This window comes from Myiozetetes cayanensis, unplaced genomic scaffold (assembly GCF_022539395.1).
Source record: "Myiozetetes cayanensis isolate MyiCay16 unplaced genomic scaffold, myiCay2020 scf19, whole genome shotgun sequence".
NCBI classification, from domain to species: Eukaryota; Metazoa; Chordata; class Aves; order Passeriformes; family Tyrannidae; genus Myiozetetes; species Myiozetetes cayanensis.
This window is the reverse complement of record NW_026087400.1, coordinates 8,576,893-8,602,637: the sequence shown is the minus strand read 5'-3', so window position 1 is coordinate 8,602,637 and position 25,745 is coordinate 8,576,893. Positions and strand designations below refer to the sequence as shown.

Below are 25,745 nucleotides of genomic sequence, written 5' to 3'. Positions count from 1 at the left end.
GGCTGACCTGGATTAAATATTTGGATGATAAAAGTCTTAGAATCATGCAATGGCCTGGATTGGAAGGGACACCTTCCACTCTCCCAGGTTGCTCCAAGCCCCGTCCAACCTGGCTTGGGGCAGCCACAGCTTCTCATGGTGAGCTGATGGACTGAAGCAGTTTCCCTTCACCATCGGGCCATCAGAAAGTGAGGCCCAGCTTGGCCATCAGATATGAGTTATTTCTCTGTCACTCCTGGTCAGGGCTGGTGTGTGCTGCACCCAGGAGAATCCCTGTTGCAAAAATCCCCACAGGTAAACCTGTGCTTAGCAGAAAACCTCAGGAGCTGGCAGGGCTTTCTGGCACTAACACGGAGACAACCTTTACCAACATCAAGCATTCAGAAATCAATCACACTTCTAAACCTCCTGCTTTGGAAAACATTTAGTCTTGTCCTTTTTTCCATTTTTTTCACCCCTCCTCTCATATAATAGGAGCTTCTCAAGGAATAATGGGTGATAGATTTTTTTTTTTCTGTTTTTAATATAACCAGTGGAGTTTAGCACCTCCAGGACATGGAATACCACCACCTGTGATTAAAAATTACAGGCATTGGCAGCCCTGACCCATGTAGCCGTATTCTAGTCTGCTCCTCTGATTTTGCAGGAAAAAATACTTAAAAAAAAAAAAAAAAAGCCTAAAAGGTGATATTTTCCCTTGTTCCTTTTTTCCAACACTAGAGGGGGCAGGCAGCACGTGGAAAGCTCCAGTTAACCAGAGGAGGGATGAATAAAAAAGCAGGATTTACGTGCCTGATCAAATTTGTTCAATAAATTAGGGCATGGGAAGATGAGTTGCTGGTGGCAGCCTGTGGCACACGGGGACAGGGCTGCTCCACCCTGTGACACAGGCAGTGCACTGGGCTTGCTGTGCCTTGCTGTGAAGCCCTTTATTAAAACAGTAATTCAGAGCTGACACAAGACAAACAGACTGTATGGGCACAAACCACTTGGTTTATATTTAGAAAAATAGCTTGCTTGTTAAACTGGGAAAAATGGAGCCTTAGGAGAGACTGTTGTCATGAGAAGGGGGTAAAAGTCTTTGTGGAAGAAGTCACCCAGGCAGCCAACGTTGGAATTAGGAGAGATTCTAAAGGCCTTGTGTTGTTCAGCAGTCAGGGCCCCTCCTTCAGCGGTATCCAATTAGATCAGGTTCCCAAATTCTGGGCCACCAAGTTGATCAGAGGGATGGAGCACCTCTGCTATGGGGAAGGGCTGAGGGAATTCGGATTGTTCAGCCTGCAGAAGAAAAGGAGTGACCTAATTGTGGCCTTCCAGTGCCTGAAGGAGCTACAAGAAAGATGGAAACAGACCATTTCCAAGTGCCTGGAGGGACAGGACAAGGGAGAATAGTTGCAAACTGACAGAGAGCAGGGTTAGATTGGATATTGAGAAGCAACTCTTCCCTGTGAGGGTGGTGAGGGCTTGTTACCAGGTTGGACGGGGCTTGGGGCAACCTGGGATAATGATTTCTGAATTGGTTATTGTCCTCTTTTCTAGTGTACAGGAAAGATCTGCTGATAATATTGGGAGCTAAAGTGCTCCCAATATTATTTAAATTAAATTAATATTTCATTTAAAATGCAAATTCAGAGCTTTAAAAAACTTAATTTGCTTTGTACAAGTTTCTGTTCCGAAGGAAACAGTAAGGAAAATCTGAGTGCAGATGTTTCTGAGATGGAGTAGCAGATGAAGCAGGGGATAGGTTTAATTAAAATTCTGTGATGTGGAGTTTACATAGTCCTGTGTAAAACATGACTGAGGTGCCTGTGTCTTACTGAGAGTTGTTCTGTTTTTTTTGCATCTGACTTGGTGAAGATGTTTCCAGCCCAGTGAAGCTTCATCGCACGGACACTTTTCCAACCTACAGGTCAGACCATCGATAAAAGACTGTAAAGAACTTCACAAACTCTTATCCTCTGACCAACTGCCCCTGTGGATGACAGTGATGATGATGATGATGATGATAAGGATGGAAATGTGGAGAAGTTCAGGTTGGATGAAAGATTCTTGCAATACAAAGGATTTTCTAAACTTTGACAAAAGCTGAAACCATTATTGGGGAGAGGAACAAACCCAGCAAACCCCTCTGATGTATCTTTTATATCTTACAGTTGGACAGAGAAGAAACCACTCCCTAAATACTTCTGAATGATTTTGTATGATAGGTATGTTGTAAATATATGAGACTCTCCTGTGGTAGTGTGATTCCCTTTTGTCTCTTACAGCTGTGTGTTCACTGCTGTGTCACCCTTGTTTGTGGCAATGCTTATCTTTAGTTATTTGCATTATTGTTAACCTAATCCTTGCCCTTTGGAATGGTGGCCAGTTTTAAGCAGCTCTTGGATACAATTTTTCCTGTTTGAAGCCTGATGAAAAGACTTGATTGATTTCTTTTAAAAGCACCCTCTCTATCTTCTCTTTCCTGTATTTATTTCCATCTCTGTAAACGTTTAAAATAAAAAAATTCCCACTGAATTTGTGGTGCAGTGCTTTTTGTCATCACTGGTGGTATCACACACAGCTCTTGTGGAGCCATTAGGGCACTAGAAAGAAGGACAGTAGTTTCCTTGATAGCCAAAGCCACACATCCACTAGTTGGGAGTTTTAGGGAAGCAGAGTAGGAGATTCAACAGGAATCTCACAATGCCACAAATATTTTGTGGCAGAAAGATGATTTTTTTCTGGGTTTTTTTGACAGCATCCATGTTAGACACTACTTTGATAGCTTCATCTCAATTTAACAGAAAAGAGGCTTTCAAAAATAGCACATTTGACTGCTGTTGCTGTGCCAAGTGGTCAGAATTGGAGAACAGCTGTGGACAGAAAATTGTGATTATCCTGAATGTTAGTGAATGACTCAGGTGTAGGCAAATCAGTTTGTTAACAAGTTCTGGGTGAGAAGGCCTGATCAGGTTAGATAAGACTGATCATCTTTAACCCCCTCATTCCTGCTCATCTAACAAGCTTAAGGAATAAGGGGGAGTGTGGTCTCTGCATATTTTTAATTGGTAAAATATGGGATACCAAAAAACCTCATGGTAATTGCATTTCTCCAGGCATGTATAATGTCAGCAGCTCATTTTTCAGCAGATATCCCAGAAGAGAAGTAAAAGAGCACAGTGGCCAGAGTAGGTTTGTAGAGAATGAGCCTCATTTGTTCATATTTATGGAGAATGAGTTGGCACAGACTGATTTTCTCAGAGGACAGAAGTGATAGTCTTGGAGTGAAAATAACAAATATCTTGGCTTTTAATATGAATATGAAGTTTTAAAGCAGACTGGGAGGATGTGATGTTGATTATGACCCAGATGATGCTTACAAGTAGATTTCCAAACTCTGCTTCCACGGTGAGCTGTGCTCAGAGGTGCTGTCAGTGTTCCTGCTGGATTAGGATATCTACTGTCTGCTCCCAGCTGTGGTTAATGTGGGATGGAGCAGTGGGGAGTGTGCTTATTAAATCTGCAGATCTATGACATGGGAAGGAAAGACACGGGAACATTAGAATACAGAATTAATCAAAGAAATTCAGTAGGGACAAGTGGTTCTTAAGCAAGGCTTAACTGACTACCCAAATACCTAATGGGAAGGGGAACAAGAGAGCAGCCCTTTGGAAGGGATGGAGGGGCTGTAGCAGTTTGCATGTGGAAGAACATGAGACAACAAGGCTGTGTTGCACAGCTAAGTGTCATAAGGGAAGGTAAAAGGGCTTAGCTTTAAAGGCAGCTGATATAATTCTGCTCTGCTTTAGGCTGGCAAGGTCTTGGCTGGAGTCAGGATGTGCTCAGAGCTGAGCCTGGTCACAGCTGATACCTTGGGATATTCCAGCTCCTGAAGTGCTCTGTGTGCTCTCTCATGTCTTTACCTCCCTCTGCTAAACAGAATTCCTCTTCAGGAACATGAAGAAGCAGATGTTTCCAAGCCAGTTCAGCTACTCTGTTACAGCATCCTGAAGTAACCAGTCACTCCAGCAAGATCTGGTTTTAGGCTTATGATCTACCAGTTTAATAAACATATTATCAACTGTGGAGTAAAACACCGGAAAAAAGGTAAGATGTTGGATTTCTACATCCAGGAGGGTTGTAGTAACAGAACTAGAGGTGAGGGAGGCTCTCAGGGAAGCAAACCCTGAGTGTGGTGAAGGTAAATGTGTTTCTGAAGGAAAAAAATCAATATGCCATCATTGTTTAAGGAACACCATAGTGCAAAGATAAGTTTAATTTATTGTAAATAAGGACTATGTTCACTTTATTTCCAAGCTGAACTGCTAACATAAATAAGTGATTGAAAGACATGTTATGACTAATAGGCCTTTATCTTTCAGGTTTACTTCTGCTAATGTGTTCCCTTTGGAGCTGGCAGCATCTGCTGTTTTATCATGGATATGACAGTTCAGTAAATGCTGTTATTCACCTTTCACTCATGCAGTGATTGATATAGCAGGACTATCTGTGCTTGAACAGTTCAATTACAAAGAGGACAAAGAAAGCCACTCCAACCTTGGCCTTTAAATGAAAGGTCATTAAATCAACTAGCTCTAATATTATTCTTTCTAGTGAAACTGTCTGTGAAAGATGGAAAACCAGTCTAAAAGTAACTTTGCTTTGAATTACTGTGTGTATGAGACAATATCAAGGAGTTGCTTTGTATTAATTTTTGGTACTAACAGATTTAAGTTCTCTTTGCATCACTGCTGGCTCAGTTAGCAAGGTCACTGGCTGAAGGAAGTGAGAGAGTTTGCTACTCCTGTGTAGTTAATGGATTTATGGCAAAGGAAAGAGCTTCCCTGGTTTGGAGCCAGAGTGTTCAGACTGCACAGCAGACTGTGTGTGGATGATGATGCTGTTTGTGCCAGTTGAGTGTCCATGGTACCTGATACACTGGTGAAGAGAGATGCTGGACCAGAGTGGGGATCCCTCAGGTACCCGAGCTGTGTTCTGTCTGAAGAGATGCACTTCAGAAAGTGTGCTGCAAACCCATTTGTAGGGCTGAGGGGTTCAGGGTTACCAGGGATTCAAGGGTCAGTGTGTGACAAATCCTTGAGAACTAATTTTCTTCAGTGGCTGCCCTGCAGGCAGCCCCTCCGTGTTAACAGAACTTCACAAAGGGTTTTTTGAGCTTGTGCTGTGTATGAAAAGGACAGTAACAATTTTACAGCCTGGTTTCATTTGCTTCACGGAATTCCAGCATGGCCTTTTATATCCTTCAACCTTGTTCTTCCTTGAACATCCACAGAGCTTCCCAGATAACTTTTTCAAAGGCACAGAAGTGTGGTGCAGAGTCATCCCAACGAGTGGCTCTCTGAGTAACCTCTCCCATTCACACAGCTCTTGGTAGCACTGTGCTGCTCCTCAGCCACAAGATCCAACAGAAATGCCAGACCCCTGGTTCCTTTCATCCCACAAAAGGCCAGTGGCCAACCTGCAGCTCATAATAGTGAAGATGGAAGAATGTGTTTTAGGGGTAAAGAGAAGAAGGGATCAGAGAGAAAGCATGGAGCTGCTTACCCTGCTTTCAAATCCATGCTAAGAAAAGTCATTCTGTCTTTTGAGCAGGAATGAACCAGCAAACTGGTAATAGCACAGTGGGGAGAGGGTCCAGCAGAACTCTGATCCTAAAAGGCTAATCTTGGAATCAAGTGTGTTATGGGAAAAAAATATAATACCAAGGCTTCAAATTATGTTTCTTTTTTGTAGATGTTTTTATTACAGGTAACAAAATGCAAATGCCGTTATCTAAAATAGCACTGAGGGGAATGGAATGGTTGTAAATTATGGTGCTGCTGAGAGGAATAGCACAGGGCACATCCTCTCTATTTCCATTTGATATTCCCATGGAATCATACAAGGACTTGCCAAAAGTCGCTCAAGACCTCAAGGTATTTTCATCACAGTTCAAAACTTTTGTTTGTCTTTTCTCTTTAACAAAGGTCTTCCATTTTTTGCTGGACCAAAATCTAACAAAACAATTTTTGCCTCCTTGAGCGAGGGCAGGGATTTAGGTGGGTTTTTTCAGCATTTGTCTGAGTGAAACTGCTTTTATTTTTCATGCTTGTAGTGCTGTTAATGCTTATTCCCAAAATTGTTAGTGTTTCGTTTTCCTTTCCCTTCTCACACCTTGCAGCAGAAAAGCATCATTAATATTTAGGCAGACGAACATCTCTTGAAGTTTGTGACTTGCAGCCAGAATGCCATTAATTTAAGTAATCACACAGATAGAATTAATTCAATCAGAGTTGTATCTGAGTCCTGTTGCTGAGCAATTCCGGCGAGCGCATAATAATCCTGCTGCCTCAGGCACCGGGATCGGGGGTCAGGATGTGATATTTCTGTGTATTCATTAACTTTCACGAGGGCAGATTGATCTTCTCTTTCCATGAGAGCTAATGAACCATTTTCTTATTTTTAGGGAATATTCCATCACTACCAGCAGTCCCGTAGTGTTTAAAGAAAAGCTGTTTTCAGATAGAAAGTTCTAATTAGAACCCGGACCTGGGCTCTATTGATTGCTTGGCACTTCCTCCGTGGATTTACAAATGCCAGCAAATAAACTTGCCAGGAAAAAGTTTATTTAGTGGCTTTCTCTGTGGTATTTAGGGTATGGGTTGTTCTGTCTCCTGACAAGCCAGAACCAGGGAATTAGGTGCTGGGACAATCAGCTTGGTTGGGTTTGTTTAGGGATGTTTTCCCAGCTATCCCTTTTTTAAACACACTGGAAATCTGAGAGATAAAAGGAGTGAAGTGTTGATTTGCTCTGGGCCATCCAAAAAAAAAAAAAAAAAGTTATAGTCTCTGTGATGAAATGAATTCCTGGCTTTCCAGCCACAGAAGGTGAAAAAATATAGAAAGGATTAACACAAATAGCTGGGAGTGTGTTTGGCTTCCGGAGCAGCTGGAGCGGCGCGATGCCAGTCCCTGCCACGGGATGCCAGCCTCGGCCTGGGAATGGGAATGCCAGCCTTGGCCTGGGGATGGGAACAGGAGCTGCTCCTTTGCCTGTCCCTGCTCGGTGCTTCTGACCCTCTGAAGCTGGGGTTAGACCCAATAACATCAAAATATCTCACACTCGTTTTTATCTGCATTGTGGTGCCTTCCCTCATTTTTGTATCACTGGGAACAAGGAAAATGTGTGGGTTATTCCCAAAGGGATCTCTGTGGCAAAAGGAAGGGGTTTATATGCTCAGGTGAGGGAACTGGCAGTGTCTCCGTGGGTCCATTTTTTGGCCCAGGCTCTATTTCCAGTCCAAGCTGGGTTTCCCACATCACTGTTTGCCCAGAGAAGCTGTGGCTGCCCCATCCCTGCAAGTGTCCAAGACCAGGTTGGGTGTGGTGACCTGGTCTTGTGGAAGGTGGTCCTGCCCGTGGCAGGGGTTGGAATAAGATGATCTTTAAGGTCCCTTCCAACCCAAACCATTCTGGGATCCTGTGACACTTGATTTTCCACATCCTAACAGTGAGAATGGTACATCTGCAGGCAGGAGTTCCCAGGATAATCGTGTAGTAACAGTGCTCCCATTTTCAGAAACAATAGGATAAAACCACATAAGACAGTTGGAGAAGACCTCTGGTCCTACTGGACAAATTATCTTTTAAAAGACACATAAAAATGGGACTCTAATTACCTCTGCTCATTAAGATGCTTTTGGTTTAGGGTTTTTTTGTGTGTGTGGAACTGCACCCCAGCCACAGTTAAACCCTGGCAACTCCTAAATTTTGTCTCTCAGATTTCCAGGCTGACTTTCCCTAACCTTCTGTCCTATACTTTTATATTCTGCTGTGAACTTCCCAAATGTGACATCTCCACCACAGGGGTGGACCCAGTCTTTATGTGTAGTATATGAAATCATGCCTTTATCAAATTATAGCTTCTAATCAGATATTGTCTGTACTTTGAGACCACTGGGTAAAAACTGTTATAAAATGACTAAGAGAAATTCACTTGGTAATATAATTTATTGTATCTTTTTGACTGAATCAAGATTATTTTACATAATGAGAGGACAAATTATATAGAAAACCTGTGGTGCTGAAGGCACCCTTTTGGAATATATTGTCCATAAAACTGAAGTAAATAGTTGCATAAGTACTTATTTCTCCATAAGGTGGAGTGACTCAGCTGAAAGCCAGACAGTATTAATGAGGTGTGATCTCTATTTTTGGCACATTCAGTAAAATGAAAGTATACCTACATTCATAAATTAAACACATAAATGCTGTTCTGCAGTGTAGGAAGGAAAAAGGTGGTAAAATTAGATTTATAGCTCCTCTGCCAGCTGTGAAAGACAAGGTGTTGGAGGGACCTGTCACAGCAGGAGCTGCTCAGGAGCTCTGCTCTGAAGTCCCCAGGGTTACTCGTGAGTAACCTGCCCTTTTCTTCATGTATTTGTCTCAAAATGAAGAGCAGGCCAGACTTTCATGGGCTTTTTAGTTGTAGTGGGTGTAGACTTAGAGCAACTCCATGTATTGAGGCCCTGGAATGCCCATGGATACAGGCAGCAAGGAGCTAGAGTGGCTCTGGTGGAGGGATGTCCGCGGAAAGCCCCAGCAAAATGATGTCCTTCCTTAAGCCACATGAAGAAATGGATTGGAAAAACAAATCTGGTGTCTCCAGATGCCACCACACCTTGGAGTCATGGCAGCCCCCAAAAAGGAGGATGTGGCCTGTGAGAGGAGCTGCAGTGACTGTCCAGTCTCTCCCCATCACTGCTCACAGCCCCCACTTGTCAGACCCTGCAGCTCCCACCACAAGTGGAAAGGATCCCAGCAGAGCCTGATCCTTCCCAAGAGAGAACCAGGTCACTGATGTGGGGTTGGAAAGCCACTGAGGTACCTGATTCTTCTTTGGATACAGACTCTCCATGGAAATTCTCGAGACAAAACCTCTGTTTTATCCAAAGTCACCCATCGGAGGGTGGTTCACACTCATGGGTGGTCCCTCCAAGACATTCCTGTGGTTGGGAAGGAAGGTTGGTTTGGTGCAGCACCCAGGCACAGATGCTCTATGAGAAGTGTATCAGGTGACCTGTGCTGACCCAGGCTAACTGCATGTTCTTACTGTTTTCTTCCCTTTCTTCTTGAGGCATTTGGAGTTTCACCAAAGGCATTTCCAGTATCAAACCAAACTTTAAGAGGCCTTGAGTAATTTTCCTTCCTGGAAGCCGTGGTGGGTCTCTTGCTCAGTCTATCCTTTTCTCTACTCCAGAAAGGTAGCCAATAATTGCAAGAAAAATGTTTCTGTGGGAGACCTTTGCTGACCTTCTGCAGTGAGCCAGGAAGGATCAATCCAGGGCCAGGGTCCACCTGGAGCAGCATAAATAAAATAAGAATTCCATTTATCTTTGTTTGGGGAGGGTCTGTTATTTCTAGCATTTGTTTATACCATGTATTATTCAATTTACTTACTTACAGAGTGAAACAAAATCAATTGGAAGTTGCTTTTCCTTTGCCACAAATGACTGTCAAATCCTGGTGGAAAATTGCTTAAATTGTGTGATCTATGGTTCAAAGTGAGAACAGAATGCTTAATTAGAATTTAATTATCTGGGAAGGTTTGATACACTCTGATTGCTTTTGTTTTATTTCTTTACTTGCTCAGTGGTCTCTTTTGAAGTGTGTCTTCATTTCCAGCAGAATCAGGTGCACAGGTTGAACCAGCCTGTGAGAAGAGATTTTGTCTTCAGTCTCACATTTATCTATCCCACTGACCTGTTAGTAAGTACAATACCCTTGTCAACTTGGGCCTGTTTCTTAGAACTGATACCTAAAAAATTTAGTTTACATAGATCAGTTTATGTAGACCCAGGTGTTATGTCCTAATTCACTCGATGTTTTAGGGGTTGAAGTAGGGTTTACTGAAGAACTACGATTTTTGACATTGAAATCCAATGCTTCCCCAGCACCTGGCCTTCTGGACCCAACTGAACTGGATGAAAGCTTTTCCCACAGGGCACCTAAACTCAGCTTTCAGTTCTAACCAGCTCCTAAGATGCCAATTTGCTGCTGGATTTTAAGGGTGGATCAATCTCCTAATTGTATGGATTTTCAGCACTGAGCTGGGATGGTACCTCCTGTTCCCAGGAGCAATATCTCATCCAGCTCTATGGCAAATGAGGAAGACCACAAAAATAAACTGGTCAGAAAGCAAGAGAGAAATCACTCAAAATGCATCTGGAAAGGGCATAATCAAGGGCTGAAACTTATAATTAAAGCAATATGATAAGCTGGAGACACGTTGTTTTATACAGTAATATATGAACAAGGGGATTTGGGGTTTTTTTTGGTATCCACCACAGCACTAGCTCTACAGCAAAGATGCAGCTTGTGAACAACTCAACGAGCAGTTTCTCATGGAAAACCCCCAGTAATGTTGTCTTTGACTCAGTACACTGAGGTGCATTTTCACAGTGGTTCAGTAAAAACACCTTGATGGGAAATAGAGTCCCTGTCCTGCCAGATGCAGCAGTTTGTTATCAGATTTACATGCTTTTATTTTTCCTTGGTGAAAAGCCTGAGTCAAGGAAGCTGGAGAGTTACTCAAACAGATAATTGCAGTGGCTTTCCTGTGTAGGCACTGTGAGCTCTCTTGCTGCTGAAGGAAGCAGAACACACTTTTTGACATTCAACACATTTGAACTCTGCTTGTTTTGGTTCTTTGTGCAAGAGAATATTTCTTTTATCACTCTCCTGGTGCCCTCTAAAAAGGAATCATCAGCTGGATCTGGAAGTACTTCATTTAAAAATGCCAAATTTTTCTGCCCGATTAAGGCAAAGAGAAATGGGATAAAATTATGTGAACCCCAGAGTGTCAACACTTAAATGACAGTAACAATAGCTGGGTGTGGCAGTGGGGGCAGTGTCTGAGCTTCAGGACTTTTTGGTGAACTCTTACTTTCCTTTCAGCCCATCCCATGGGAAGGAAGCTCTGTCACCCCCATTTGCAGAGCGAAACCTCAGTCCTTGTGGGTCAGACCCTGAACCAGGCATTCCTTTGCCTTGCAATTCCCAGCCAGCTCACTTCCAGAGGGAAGTCACCATCCTGAGGCAGGTGAGGGTGGCAATGGGAGCTGGTTCCCAACAACATCTCACTGACCTGCTGTGGCTTCGGCAGCAGTGGGAGAGACCTCCTTCCCATCCCTCCATAGGGAAACTAAAAGTCATTTTTGCCTGTGAAAAAAAAGAAGAAAGAAGCCTCTCCACACATGCTGAAGGGCACAAAGTCCAGAAAGAGTAAGAATTGTCTTATTTTACAATAATCTATCAGAACTGAGTTCCTGTCTGTCTCTGGCAGTGTGAGAAGTTGCCACAACACAAGGTGGTCTCAGAGACAGGCAGCTGGACAACATGCAATGCCACACGTGTCAAAAATATGAACTAGACTGGCAAATCCAACCAATTCCTTAAAAAAAAGAAATAAAAATTTAATTGGTACCTGGCAGGGTCCTGCTGAAATGCTGTTTTTAGCTGTTCTTTGGTGTTCAATCAGTAATGAACAGCCACAGAGGTATCTGAAGTGAGTAATGAGATAAACAATACACAGAGGCATCAGGATGGGTATTCCCACCTGAAATATTGTAATTTTTATCATTCTTTCCAGTTTTTCTGTATATTTTCTACAGAACACAGTTATAGATGCATTATATTAAAGGAGATTTTAGATCACAAAGCAATGTGTTGGTGCCCACTGAGTGAAGGAAAAAAGTATTTGATGTGTTGATACTGACTCAGAGATTCAAAATTCCATGGAATCAGACACTTTTGTCACTGGAGTAAGCTGGAGCCTTAACCCTTTGGAGAGTGCTGTTTTCGTAATGACTTTGTTTTACAAATTACACTGAATTTCCAAGAACCTATTGAAGTTCTTACATTATAAATACAGCAGATTAATGTGCAGCTTAAGTGGTGTAGAAGTAGCTCGGGGGAGCACCCCAGCTCTTCATTTCATTCAGCTGTTACTGATGAAGACAGCAGAGTTGATTGCTGATTGATATGCCTTGTCTTTCATTATATTCTATTTCTGCTGTGCAGGGGGTCACAGCAGAGTCTGTTAACAGCAACCAAGGCAGAACAGGCTGATGCTCCTACAATCACATCAGATTCTCTTCAAAATTGCTCTTAGTTGCTTTTACTCCCATGTTGTCTTCAAACTTTGCATTCAGCTCTCCCAGCCATGACTGGAATTTTAATGGCCTGGCAGTCTGTTGTCTATTAGGGGCTTTATTAGTATTAATATGGTCTATTTTTCTAGCTGTCTGTTTCATTATATTTAATTTCAAAATGTGCCTGAAGTCCAGGCTAAAGGGGTGCTCCCAAGGTGCTGTTTGCTGGAAGTTCATTTGAAAGCCATTAATAAATGCCTCCAGCAAAGCCTCACATTGGGTTCTGCAGCAAGGGCTCTGGGAACCAGCTTCTAAGGACTCATCTGATTGACTCCCAGCTTGGAAGACAGAGTTCAAACAGATCTCAGCACTCTTTTTATATCAAAATAAAAGATTTTCCAGGACAGCTCTGTTCAAACATGCTGACTGTGATCTGCATTTGAGTTCACGCTGTGGCCAGAGATCAACTTCCACAAACTTCAGGAGGAGCGGAGGTTTTGTGCAGAGGGAAGGACTGAGACATAAATTACATTTTGCTGGACACCCAAAAGATCCATGTAGGCAAAGTTAGGTTCTGGGAAGCTCCTGTCAATAATTCACCTGCAGGACACAGACCCCTGGAAAGCTGCTCCCTGCTATTTATGTGGTGTATAAAGCTGTGTTCAACCTTCCTCACACCCTCTCCAGAAGATGATTTAAGGAAGGAAGAGAAATACGATGCTGGAACCCATCTGGCTGCTGCAAGAAAGGATGTTTTTCTGTTGCTTTAATTAAATAACCATTTTCTTTAGAGAAAATGGCTGCCAGGAGGGCAGAATTACAGCTGCCACTCTTCTCTGAGCAGGATAAATCATGGAAAGCAGGACCAGCACAGACATGACAGAAATGTGTAATTTCTACAATGCATTTTTTTAGTGGGATGTGGAAGAAGAAGAAGAGCTCTGTCCCAACACACTGGCTCTACCAGACACATCTTTTATCCTGAGATGTGCAGGAGTTCACAGGGTCAGAAACCATCCATTTCCCAAGCTGCTGGTGCAGGTGCCATGCTCAGGCAGCAATATCCTGCTTCCCTCCCTCCTGGCACCTGGAGAGCTTGGAGTGAAACCTTGGCCTTGTCCTCCCCTTCCTGGTACTGCTTGAACAACAAGTAATGCTGTGAACAGGAGTCTTCATTAATTTTATCTCAGAGCCCAATCTCTCCCTTTCTTAAACAACAGTTTCTTATCTCTGTTGTGTTTGAAACCAGAGCCAGAGATATAAACCTTTTACCCCAGGTTTGGATTAAAGCAAAGCCCCACAGACTGTGTGGCAGGAAACCAACTCCAAACACCATTGCTTTTGGAAATTGCTGATGTTCTCCAGCTGGAAAGCCTTAGTTGCTATCTCCATTTTTGTGATATTTGTCTTCTGCTTGTTATTTCTCCTTGTTAACAAAGAATTTTTTCCCTGGCAAAAGCAAGGCAACACAAGAAGTCATCTTTTACAATTTACACCCAGGGTGGAAAGCTTTATATCCTCCTGGCTTCTTCCAGCAGCCCACAGCAATCATTTATCTTCCGATTCCTGTAATAGGATGTGACTTCTTGTGACATCATATTTTGAAAGGCTGCGATTTAATGGGTGTATTTTATCCCCCTTCCCCAACACTCCTACATTTTGCAGAGATTAATCATTTAAAAACTCAATGCAGCCTCCTGGTGATGGGATTTTCTGCCAGAGGCTTCTTGCTCAGTGGTGACCTTGTACAAGTCCATCACCGATGAACGCCCAGGCTTGTCCAGGCCCACTCCCAGTTCCCTGGTCCTGTGAAAACTCTGGAAACTATCAAGTGTGAAAATGTTTAGAAAAAAACCCAAATTATTTTAAAGATTATAAAGATATTGAGTGTTTGGTGATATTGAAATACTCCGCTTCATCATAAAAGGGGCTTTTTTCCCTTTTTTAATTTTTGTCTCAAATTAAAGGTCAAAACCTCCACAGACAGACCAACGCTGTAATGCAGATGGTGGTGGCAGGGTCTAAATTGTAGAGGAGTGGCTTTACTGCCCTGGCACACCCACTGAAAGCTGCTGAAACAAGAACATCGAGCTCCTTCTATTATTTTACTGGTAGGAAGTAAAAAGTCCACAGCAACACACTGATAACTTAAATATCCATTTCCCCTCCTCCCAGTATAAATTGTAGATAGGATTCATTCCATCAAGGAGGCACCCTAAGGAAATTCTGAGCTGTCAGCCCAGGCAGGGCTGTGTAGAAACCATATAAACCATCCCTGGCTCTATAAGTATTTGTGCCATTCCTGATGAGAGTCTTTAATCATCCCCACCTGATTTAGGGCAGACAGGAATTCACTGTATTTTCTTTCCTGAATGAACTCTGCAGATATCTGGGTTTTGCATTTTTGTTCATTATTTTAAATAGAGATATGTAAGTCCTGCGAGGAGTGGCTGAGGGGGGCACAGAGAAAAGAAATGGAATAAGGGTTTGTAAATACCACACAGGAAATGTATGTATTTGAATTAAATTCCACTGGGCTCTGCTGCAAACACAGGATGCACTTTGTTTTTGCACATGGGTGAACATGGAATGAAGCAATTTAGCCAAAGGAATGATAAGCAATGTAAGCAATGGCCACCCAATAGAAATCTGCAGAATGCCAATAATTTAATAACACCTGTGCTGGCTGGATCAAACACTCCCAGCTCTCTGCTTTGCAGTGAAACCATGAGATCCAAGCAGAAGGTGTGCTGAGATACTGTGCTCTCGAGTCAGTAAATTGCTGAGTACCTGAAATCATCAGCTACTTCAATTATTCCTGGTAGCAGGATGGAGCTGTGTTTAAAATTGATGTTAAGGCTTTGACTGGAAATGGGAAACGAAAATTAAAAATTCCCAACATGCTTGAGCAGAAAAATAAAAGCAGATGATTTGTAATTAATGAGACAACTGTTTAAAATTGTGAAACTGGGAGTTTAGATGTAAAATGGAAGGACGATGCAAAGAACTGTCCTTGCTGGTGGCAGTGCTGGGGCTGGAGCCTGATTGCAGGTAAATGGCTGGAGCACAACAAATATAGATGTGTGTTGTACATATGCATTATATACATCAGTAGAAGCCTTCCCACAGGGAGTAAATGATAGAGTAAGTCAGGATGTGATACCAACACTTCTCAAATGATGTTTCCCCCAATATTGATGTGTATTGGCTGCAGAACGAGTCCTTCCAAATGTAAATCCCCATTATGGTTAATGTATGTTTAAAATGGAGCTCAAGGTCCCAGGTACCTCCTGTGCAGGGTTGAACACTCTCAGCTGCACAGACCACAGTGAGGTGCACGTTTAAACACAGATTGTTGGAGTGAAAGCATTTTTGTAGAGCTTGGAGAACAGTATCCTGGTTAATCAGAAGACAATACCCCAAAGTGTTCTGCTAATACATGCAAATATTTCTTTGTCTAATATGTAAGATGCAGAATTGTTTGCCTTGATATTCTTCCTGTTGCTGATCCCTTTCCTCTAAGCTCTAACAAAAGGTAGCAGATGGTTAAATTTACTGTATCATCTCAGAGAAGGTGCTGACTCTTCCATCCTTGCATGAGAACCACGTGTGACCCCGAGGACTGCAGCAGGGATGGAGCCCAGGCAGAGCCCATTTGTTACAGGGATCTTTGTCATTCCCACAAGGAGGATTTTGCTCTTTCTTCCTCCAAATTTGCAGCCTTGGTTTCATGGTATCCTGTCCCTTTCCATGTGGGAAAGCTCTGGGAAGGATGGTCACTTGTTCTCCTGGTACACACCTGGTTTGGTGAAGTGTCTTGAGAACTCCTGATTTGTTTCTAACAAGTCCAGCCTAAGTTTTTCTCCCCCTGTGACATTTTAAAACTATTGCTCCCAGAAAATGCCTTCTGCTCCTGTTCAACCCTAATGAAAAAAACCTGGTGGGCTTAGTGAGGTGGGCTGGGAAGGATGACTTCTGAAGACTTGCCAGGTAACAAAACTGTCCTGGGTGCCCTAAGAAATGTGCTGGGTATTTATGGCATCTCTTAGCAGTGGCAGACAGAGGGGATTAAGAAATGAGTTGTTTGGATTAATGGAGTGGCTGTTTTTCAAAAAAGAAAGTTTTCTACAACCTTGTAAAATGAGTGGTGTTAGCATGTTTTGTGGAAATGGATATATATTTAAGAGAACTATCAACTATCTACTTCATCATAAAAAAAAAAAAAAAGGAGCTTTCTTTCAAAATTGGTTTTCAACACTAATCCTCTGCAGCTGAAGCCTTTATTGCCTTGACTAGGATCACTGGTCTCCCCACCCACACACTCCCCACTAGCCCCAGAGCCATATTTAGGGCACACCCTGGTCCTAACAGAAGGGTTTTTGGCCTGTTGTGGGCAGCTCTTTGCTCAGCTTTGTCTGCCCTGGATTCCACTTGCTGAAGCCTTTCCAGGTTGCTCCTGGAGCTGCTCCTCACTTTGTGTCTCTGCTGGACCTGTGGGTCCTACTGTGCTGATGAAGATGCTCCTTTGTTGTCCCTTTGGGCTCCCACCACGTCATCTTCTGCAGAGCTATTCCACTTGTGCTGCTCCTGGATGGAGGTAAACTCTAATTTTTTAAAAATGTAGAGTCGGATTAATTAAACTTTAGCTCAGATATGGAAATATTTCCTCCTGAATCCAGCAGGAGCTGGATACCTCGATGTGGTCTGAATTTATCTGACTCTGCACCAGAAGTCTGCAGGAAAGCAGAGGTTTGAAGAGAAGGTTTTTCATTCTGAGCTCATTGCTGTGCTCTGCCCTGTAAAAGATCCTGGAGATTATCATGTGCACCAGAAAGAGGAAGGTGCTGCCATACTAACTTCGTTTATCCTCTGAGCCACTAGAAAAAGGTTTTTAGCATAGAAAAGATAGAAACTTGTGGGGAAATGGGACAGAAGATCTTCCACAGCTGTTAACAGTGCTGCATGCTGCACCTTGCCTTAAGGAGGTGATATTTAAGGACAAGCTCTCATTCTCTGCATCAAACCAAGGGCTTGCCAGTCTTCTGCTTGAGCTGGAGACTAAGCAGACTTCCAGGACACAGTAAGAACTAAAACCCATTAGTTCAAGGAATGTAATGTAAACGAATAATATAGCCAATTTAATAGAAACAGTAGTAATGAATCAAATATTCCAGTATTGCTGGAATATTTTTATTAAAAAAGGAGAGCATTCAAGTTCCCCCAACAACTTGGCTACAACTCAGTTTGTCTCTCATGTAAAGTTCAAGTTGTTTTTGCTGGGTTTGCCTCCTGGAATGTTTCACTCCTAGAAATCACTCGTGTGATTTCTACACACACATAGAAAGAGTTGTATGGGAAGTGAGAACAGTCCCAGGAAATAAATCAGCTCCATTCCCTGCTCCAGGGTGTTCCCAGCTCCTGCAGAGATCCCGGGGTCAGCACTCAGTCATGGAGGGGTATCTGCAGGTGGATTTGAAGCCCTTCACAGTTTGGGAGGGCAGGGACAGTGGTGCTGGTTGATGCCAGGTGTGTGAGTCCATGAGCAGAAAGGGGGCTGTGAGGTATTTCAGGGGAAAATAAACCTGGAGCAGCAGATATGCTGTATTTTATGCCAGCAAATTAAGTCTTGGGAATTCTCTGCTTAATGCATAGAAGGAATTCAAGAGTTCCACAAACATATCCTGAAGGGGGACAAAAATGCTAAATTAATAGCTTATATTGGTTGCTCAGATATTCCTTAACTATTTTTTAGCTGGATTGCAATACAGAGAGATGATACAATCAAAGGGAGGGCAGTACCCTCCCCCAGAGATGAATGGAGAAACTGCAGCCCAAAAAAGGGATTATCCCTTGGCAGTTCTAATGGGCTGTGATAGTTCAGCACAGGAAACCAGTTTCCTCTCCTCTCTGTTCGTTTGTACACGCTGGTGCCTCTGCCACAGAGATACCTTGCCAGTCCTGCTGTCTGAGTGCTGCTCACCCAAAAAATCCCTGGGGGGGAGGAAGGTCCCTGCACCCCCAGAGCATCCATGAGCATCCCTGGCACAGCAGGGCTGTTCCTTTTCCTGAGCTTTGCTGCAGCGACCGAGGGCTCGCAGGAACGTGTTCACTGCGGAATCCCTCGCAAATTGGAGGCACGTTTAACACATCATTGCTAAACTTAAAAAGAAACCTGCGGGGAGTCTCATGTGCTTGTGATAGCTCGTTTTTCGGAAATTTAATTGTCCTGCTGGAACTGTTACCCATCTGTTGCTTTTCCACTCGCTTTCAGCCTTGGTATTATTTTTCCAAGAGTGATAATGCGTTTCAAGAGCCTTTCTTGATTAAATAATTGTAAGTTGATAAAGAGGAGCTGAGGTTTGTATCAAAACACCTGAGATTGATGCAGTGTAAAGATTCAGCAGAAAGACTCCTGGGCATGTCCTGTGGAGCTTGGGTGAGCAGGAGATGGGGGAAAATCCACAGCTGGGGCTGTGAACTACTGTGGTGGCAGGGAAAGGAAAAGCAAGAGCTGTGTCAGTCACAGTGGTCTGAATAAAGAAGTGAAAGTTTCCTGTGGCCTCCCCGAGAAAGGAGAAAAGCAAGAGGCAAACTATGAATTTGTTACTCCTCATTTGGACCCAGCTCACATCCAGTTCTTCTGGTCCCTGGTGCCAGTTAGTTTTAAATGAGAAATACTAACTTCAAATAAGTAGCACTTCCCTCACCAGTGCAGAAGTGAGTAAATTTTTGGTCCCAGACCACTCTCACTGTGACACCTCCCTGCCTGCAGTGCACCTGAGTTTCCTAATTGCCAAATGTGTGCTGCTCTCCAGGAAATCACTTGGGTGCAATTGGAACCACTTTAGGAGAGTCAAACAGACCAAAATCTCAGAGAGGGCAATGGTTTCCCAGATCAAGGGCACTGACAACCTGAAATGTCCTTGGTGTTTTATTCTTCCAAGGGATGTTGTTGATAGAAATGCTTTTTGGTAATGACAAAGTGGTGATGTGAAAGATGGTGCCTTCAAAAGAGCTAGGGAGGGTTATTTTGAACAATTCTTTGGAAATAAGAATCTTCCCAGCACTGGATTCTCAGTGTTCATTACAGAGATGTACCAACTTCAGGAATGTGCTCTGCAGTTTAAAAAGCTTATGTGTGCTCTCTGCTCCCTTTGGTGGCTCAGGAAGGCTTTTGGTAAACGTTGCTCTTCCTCCTTTCTTTTCATTAGAAGAGAATGTCAAACAAATTTGAGTCCCTCTTCTGAGTTCTACCCATCTCTCAAATTTCTGTTACCTTACACTGTATAAATACACCCAGTAACAGAATAATTTTAGAGTACTTGAAATGCTTCATTGTTATAAATTGAATAATCCAGAGTAACATAACTTGAATCCCCTCAAAGCTGAATAGTGTATGTTGCCTGAAATACAAAAAGAACCACCCTGCAAGGTTCAAATGAAGTACACCTGAGATGTTTTTATTTCTTAAGGTTCTCTTTTCTAATTTTCAACTCTTTCTATGCTTCAAGGTCCCCATCAGCTTTGGGAGTGGGACAAGAATGTGAGAAAAATAGCACTTAAAAGCTTTCAGGCAAGTTTTATGAAGATAGAGCTGGGAGATGGATGCATCCAAGTTGAATTGAGATAGAGAGCTGATGAACCCTGAGCAAAATGTGTCTTGCTCTGTTTCAGAAGTGCTTTGTGGCCACATAACAGCAAAGAGGGTTAAAAGTAGCAAAAAAGTTTAAAAAATCAAGCACCAAAGAGGAGTACTACTACTGTTGCTATTAATGTGAGGAAAGCACAGAGCATCCCCCACATCCTGGCAGTGACTTATTTTAGGGACAGCAGCAGAACAGACCGATGTTCAGAACCCTTTTCTTGTTTAGTGTGGTTGGGTAGCACTAAGGAAAATCATTGTCAAAACCATGTAAAAAGGAGAAGCTATGAATTTTAGATTATGTATGTGGAGATTGTAGGGGAAATAGAACCCCCAGAGTTTGAAGGAACTGGTGCCATAGGAGGGAAAATCCATCTGCAGGGAAGTCTGAGTGATTGATTGGGTCCCCATCCACTGAGGGGACAAACACACACTCCATTTATCATATATGCAGTTAGATTTTGATGGTAAATAACATTAGTTGGCCAAAAGTGTCTGTGCATCAAGAAGTTGCTGTGGCAAAGCTGTCCTCAAGTTCATGAAAATGTTTGTACAGCAAACCCAACACATTTCTTACTCAGCCTGCATATTATTCATTAGTGCAGTCTGTTTGCTGTGGGAGGTATAATGGGTTAGCCCTACTCAAAAAATTAGTTCTTGGGAATCTTAGCATGAAATTCGGCAAGAGACTGGAAAATCACACTTTCACATTCCCTGTGTGCTTTGAGGCATTAGAGAGAATACAGCTGAGTGTTTATTAAAAGGCAAAATATTTACCATGACAACTCCATGATGCAATCTGGCTGGCAAGTTTGATAACCCCAGCAGTTCCCTGGAAAAGGAGTGTATGTGGATAAAAATGAAGGCACTGCCTCGTTCATGAAGAGTTCTTTGAAGCAGAAATGGAGCCTGTGGAGTGGACATATGTTTCTCGTTTAAATAAAGCCAATTTGACTCTGACATTTATGAAAGTGAGACTAATGAGCACAGCCCAAGCTGTGTTCTCACTCAGCAGGGTGGCACCAGCTTGACCTGACTGTGCATAAGTGGGAATGTAGCCCAAACTGGTTATTGCCTGCACAACAGACAGTTGGTACATGCAGACCTGGGTGTTAATTTTTCCACAGTTGAGTTTTGTTGCCATAAATGCAAATCCCACCTGCTTGTGTTTGACAGAACTGTTGGGGTGCACAAGCAAAACTACCTGTGTGAGGTGTTTCTGATTTGTCTGATCCTCCCCAGAAATTTGAAAGGGAAGGAGAAGGTGATCCTCAGGCTGCTTGCTAGAATTTCCTAAATGTTCCTTGGAGGATTCCAGCTGATTTCATGTCTCCTAAAGAACCCATTAGCAAATGGGGTCGTGCCAGGATCTGTTGTCTGGTCACGTTCAACATGGCTGGAAGGAGACAGCATGGTCCTGTTGGATTTTAATTTGGCTAAATTAAGAAAATGAACTGAATGTCAGGTTGAAGCTGTGGAAGTGAGCAGGGAGAGAGCCAGGGCTGTTAAAGATGGCAGGATGTGACACTAGGAAAATGTGATCAGGAATGGGCATGAAAGGCAATGATAGAAATTAAAGGATTTAATTTCATTTATTGATGTCTTTGCCACAAAAATGTTAAACTGAAGCAGTGTGTGAGCTGTAATACTTACCATGTAATAGCAGTGGCTGCTTTAATAGTTTCCTCTGATCTCATCTACTCCCTAAGTGCTACACAGGGTGCAGGAATTGGCATCAGTTAAGGTTCCTGTGACAGGTATTGATTCAAGGCTCCATGGAGGCAGTAAGAAGTGCAGGCTGAGGGGGACTTCCCAGATTTTTATTGGGACATTATTAAGACAAAGTGTTGATGGATTCTGATGGACTTAATCTGTTTTTTGATATGTTAGAAGGTGTCCAATACACAGAGAGATTTGAACTCATTCAAGTTACAGTAATTTCAGATATTATCCCTCTGCTCACCTGGATAAAATGTTGTGTGAACCAGCCCACTGTAAATAATTCCATAATTTCACAAATAGCACAGTTAAAGGAGATTTGGATAACTGTGTACCTGAATTGTTAAACCTGGGGTAATCTTGTCCTTCTTAACCAGTTCCACAGTGAAGCCATTGCTGCCACTTCAGTGCAACTTCTGCCCTCCTCTAAATGTGCACTATGGAAAGGGCAGGTGATGACAATGTTTCACCATAAAGCTCAAAATGTTTGCCCTTTTTTTAGTAAACTTTCTTGCTGCAACCAAGAAAAAATGACTCACTTTGTGATTCAATTAGGTCTGTAAAGATAGTGATGAGATGGAGTCATTCCATTAAGTTTTTGAGTTTTAATGTAATTAAATGTTAATATAGCAAGCTAATTCCTCATACATGAGACATCTGATCAGAGAAGGAGCCCTGTATCCTATCTTCTGCCAGCCCTGGAAAATAGCCAGGAAGACACAATTTAGCACTGCAACAAGGCTACTTTTGCACTCCCTGGAATACCTTACTCAAAGTCATTTTTGTTGTCCTCAGAATATCAAAATTCAGCTTACCAGCCCAATACCCCATCACTGTTCTCCTATTCTGATGAGGAGTTGTTTATTCTAGGAAAGGAAGGAGGCTTTGGAGCAAAGGCAAGTGGAGAAGTCAGTATCATAGAGGAGACTTAGCCCAAGACATGAGTTTGAAGTACTGGGATGTTACTGGCTTTTCATCTGTGTGTAACTTTTTGTCTCCGTTTTAAGCAGATTGAATCTGAAGGTCTGTAGATGTTCTCTCACACTCCACTTCTTGCTGAGTGGGAATGTCCTGTCCCTGAGAACATGAGTCTTCTCCAAGCTTAATGACTCTGTAGTATGATTGCTCCTTACAAATGCAATCTAGAAGGGAGTAGTTGTCCCAGTAGAGCTCAGAGAACTGGTGGAGTTAAGTTTTGACTGGTAGAGCTTTGTTTCAGCTGGTGTCTGCCTCACAGAATGGTCGATGGTTGGAAGGGACCTCTGGAGCTCAGTCATCTTGTCCCAACCTCTGTTCCAGCAGAGCCACCTAATTCCAGTGTCCCAGGGTGCTGTCCAGGTGGTTTTTGAATATTTCTAAGGAGGGATATCCTGGGCTTCCCATTCTGGTGCTCAGACACCTTCACAATAAATGGTATTTGTTCAGGTTGAACCTCCTCAGTTTGAGTTTGTGTTCATTGCCTCTGGTGCTGTCCCTGGTCACCACTGAAAGCAGCCTGTTTCTCCTCTTTGCACCTTCCCTTCAGATATTTCTACACGTTAATAAGATCCCCCTCAGCCTTGTCTTCTCTAGGTTAAGCAGTTCCAGCTCCATCAGCCTTTCCTCACATGTGGGATGCTCCAGTCCCTTCATCATCCTTGTGACCCTTTGTTGAACTTACCCTGTTTCTTGCTGTGATTGCATTGACAGCTTTCACCATATCAGTACCACAGCAGGGAATCCCTTCTGAGGGGTCAGAAGGTTTTAACCATTGTAGTTAAAGAATAAGCCAGCAGTGATTTTTGGGAGGTGAGCCAGAACCTGCTGCTGGGGTTGGTTCCTACCAAAAAGCAAAGTTCTCACAGAGAGACTGGTAACAATTGTATGATTGGAAATGGTCTGTCTCCAGTGGTGCTGCTGATATAAAATTTATCTGCCTGTATTTTTTTAACTTAGAAAAGAAGCTATTTTGGGTCTCTGGGAGTGAACTCATATGAGGGAGTTGGTGCTATAGCAACCATTCATCTGACCAAATGGTCTACTGGAAATATTCAGGGGATGGATCCTGTCATTTATTTTCCTGTTGCAGTTTAGGTCCATCTCCTGCAGCTTTCAGTTTCAGAGCGAACTGGTACTTGCCTTTAGGGAATTGTCATATCCATTACTCCTGCCCTCTCAGTTTTGTTTGAAGTGTCTCTGTGTTATTAAGGAGCATAATAATAGTTGGTTAACAAATCTAGTCTTTAAAAGGAGAAAAACCCTCCAACTTGTGCAACTGTGCAAACTGTACAGAAGTACAACTCACAAAAGTACAACATCCTTTTCCCTCCATAGCAGCTTCTTTGCTAGAGATAAAATCATACATGGGCAACTCAATAGGGATGTGATCCCAAATCACCAGATGAGTTTAAAGCAGTGAGGTTACTAATACATTTGAAACAGTGGACCAAAAGTATAGCTGTTTTCTTCCTTTTTTTGCTTCAAAAGTTCATGGCTCTTTCAACACTTACGGAGCAATTTTGCTGATATTATTTGTGAATGTTAGGATTGATTCTGGATAAAAGGTTTTGTTTACAGTACTCCTATAAAAGATGGCTGAGGTAAAAAATTAGGTGTAGGCTGTTTATAGTGACATGAGAAAAATTGAAGCTCCTCTTTTGGCATGAAGAAGGAGGAGGCTGAACAACAACCAAGATATCTTGGGTGGCTGCAAATGTGCATCAGAATAACCCCTGATTTAGAATTTATCAAGATGTTAATGTTGCAGAGGTGGCCAAAATGTTTCTTTGCCAGAAGTTGCTCTCCTCCTGAAACTGAAGTCTTGTACTTCCCACACCTGTGGCTTTCCTGGCCACTCCAAGGCTGGAAGTTGATAAATGAGGTGCTCAGTTGTGCAGGGTTCGATATCCAAATGTCATCTTTCCTTTTAATCACTTCAGCCTTCTAATTATGAGGTTGGCAGCCCCAAAACAGAGTGAACTCCAGTAGGATGGCTTTCTGAACACAGAATTTTCCTCATGTTTAGTAATCAGAAGCACACACATGTAGTTTTATGTGCTATATACACCTCCAGTTTTAACTTCTTGAGTTAATTACCACACCAGAAGAATCTGCATGGCACATTAATAAACAGGCCGTGGAATTAAAGAAAAGGAGGAATACTCAGCTGGCTTCCCTATAGGCTGAATATACTGCAGAGCAGCTCTGTCTGCTTCTCCTGCTGCCTCTGTATGACCTCAGTGGTTATTTATCATTCCTCCCAGCTGAAATGCTGCTCTCTCCATTAACTTCTATCACTTCAACTGTCACATTTGAATTTATTCATTCCTAGGAAAAAAAAAAAATATTTATTTTGCTTTCCTCTGAAGTGGGGCTTCAATGATTAGCCAGACAATCAGGAGATGTTGATCTTCATAGAAATTTTCTACTTTCTGACATGAATAGGAATTATGCACCCTTAAACTGTATTAGTTCCACTCCTTAGGCAGGCACTGCAGAGATTCAGGCTGTTTTCAGCCTAATCTGAAGCCAGAGGAAAGGCTTGCACTAATTTCAGAGTGCTTTGAATCAGGCCAGAAGTCTGAAGTAATTATATCTTCAGGATTACAGCAATGAAAGAGTAAAGGAAGGCCCCTTATCTCCAAGCTCTCTCACTCTGAAGACACTTGGGAATGACATTACTTAAAGCAGGCAAGCAACCTGCTCTACCTTTTGGAAAGTAGATTAAAATAATGGATCTGATTTATCCCTGATTTATTACTGAAGGCAGGATTGTTCCTTGAGCTCCCAAAGGATGCCATGTTATTTCTGTTTTATTTCTCAGTATCAGTATGTCCAATCTGTGTACATTGTTATTTTTGCATTGGAAAAAAGGCCACTCAGATGTGTTTGACTGAGAAATTATCCTCACAAAGTATAAATTATTCCAGAGGGTCCATCTACGTAAGTACACATTAATCTGCTTCTTAAATATGTATTAGAGTCTTTCCCCTGAGGAGATGGTGGAGCAGTGGAAATGTGTAACAATAATTAATTACTAGCCAAGAATGGATTAATATTGCATGTGAGGAATAATAGAACAAAATGTATATAACTAAGTGGTGTCTGTAGGGTGATGTGAGCTGGGGAGGGATATCAGACAGTGGCAGTGCTATGTTTAATATCCCATCAGAAGGAAAGTGCAGGTTTTTATTGGAATGACATTTTCTACATAACACTGGTGTTTATTTTCACAGCTCATATTTTAGACAAATGAAAACATTTGATTTCCC

At 42.5% G+C, this 25,745-nt stretch overlaps 1 protein-coding gene across 2 annotated transcripts in view; it reads left to right on the top strand.

Annotated features, from left to right (window-relative positions):
* Window positions 1-2,507, top strand: part of DOK5 (docking protein 5) — a 41,484-nt gene extending 38,977 nt beyond the window's left edge. For both annotated transcript variants that reach the window (XM_050314131.1, XM_050314132.1), the window contains one exon: window positions 1,858-2,507. In XM_050314131.1, the coding sequence (XP_050170088.1) occupies window positions 1,858-1,925 (68 nt within the window). In that variant the 3' untranslated portion in view covers window positions 1,926-2,507. The remainder of the gene's footprint in view (window positions 1-1,857) is intronic.
* The last annotated feature ends 23,238 nt before the right edge of the window (window positions 2,508-25,745 follow it).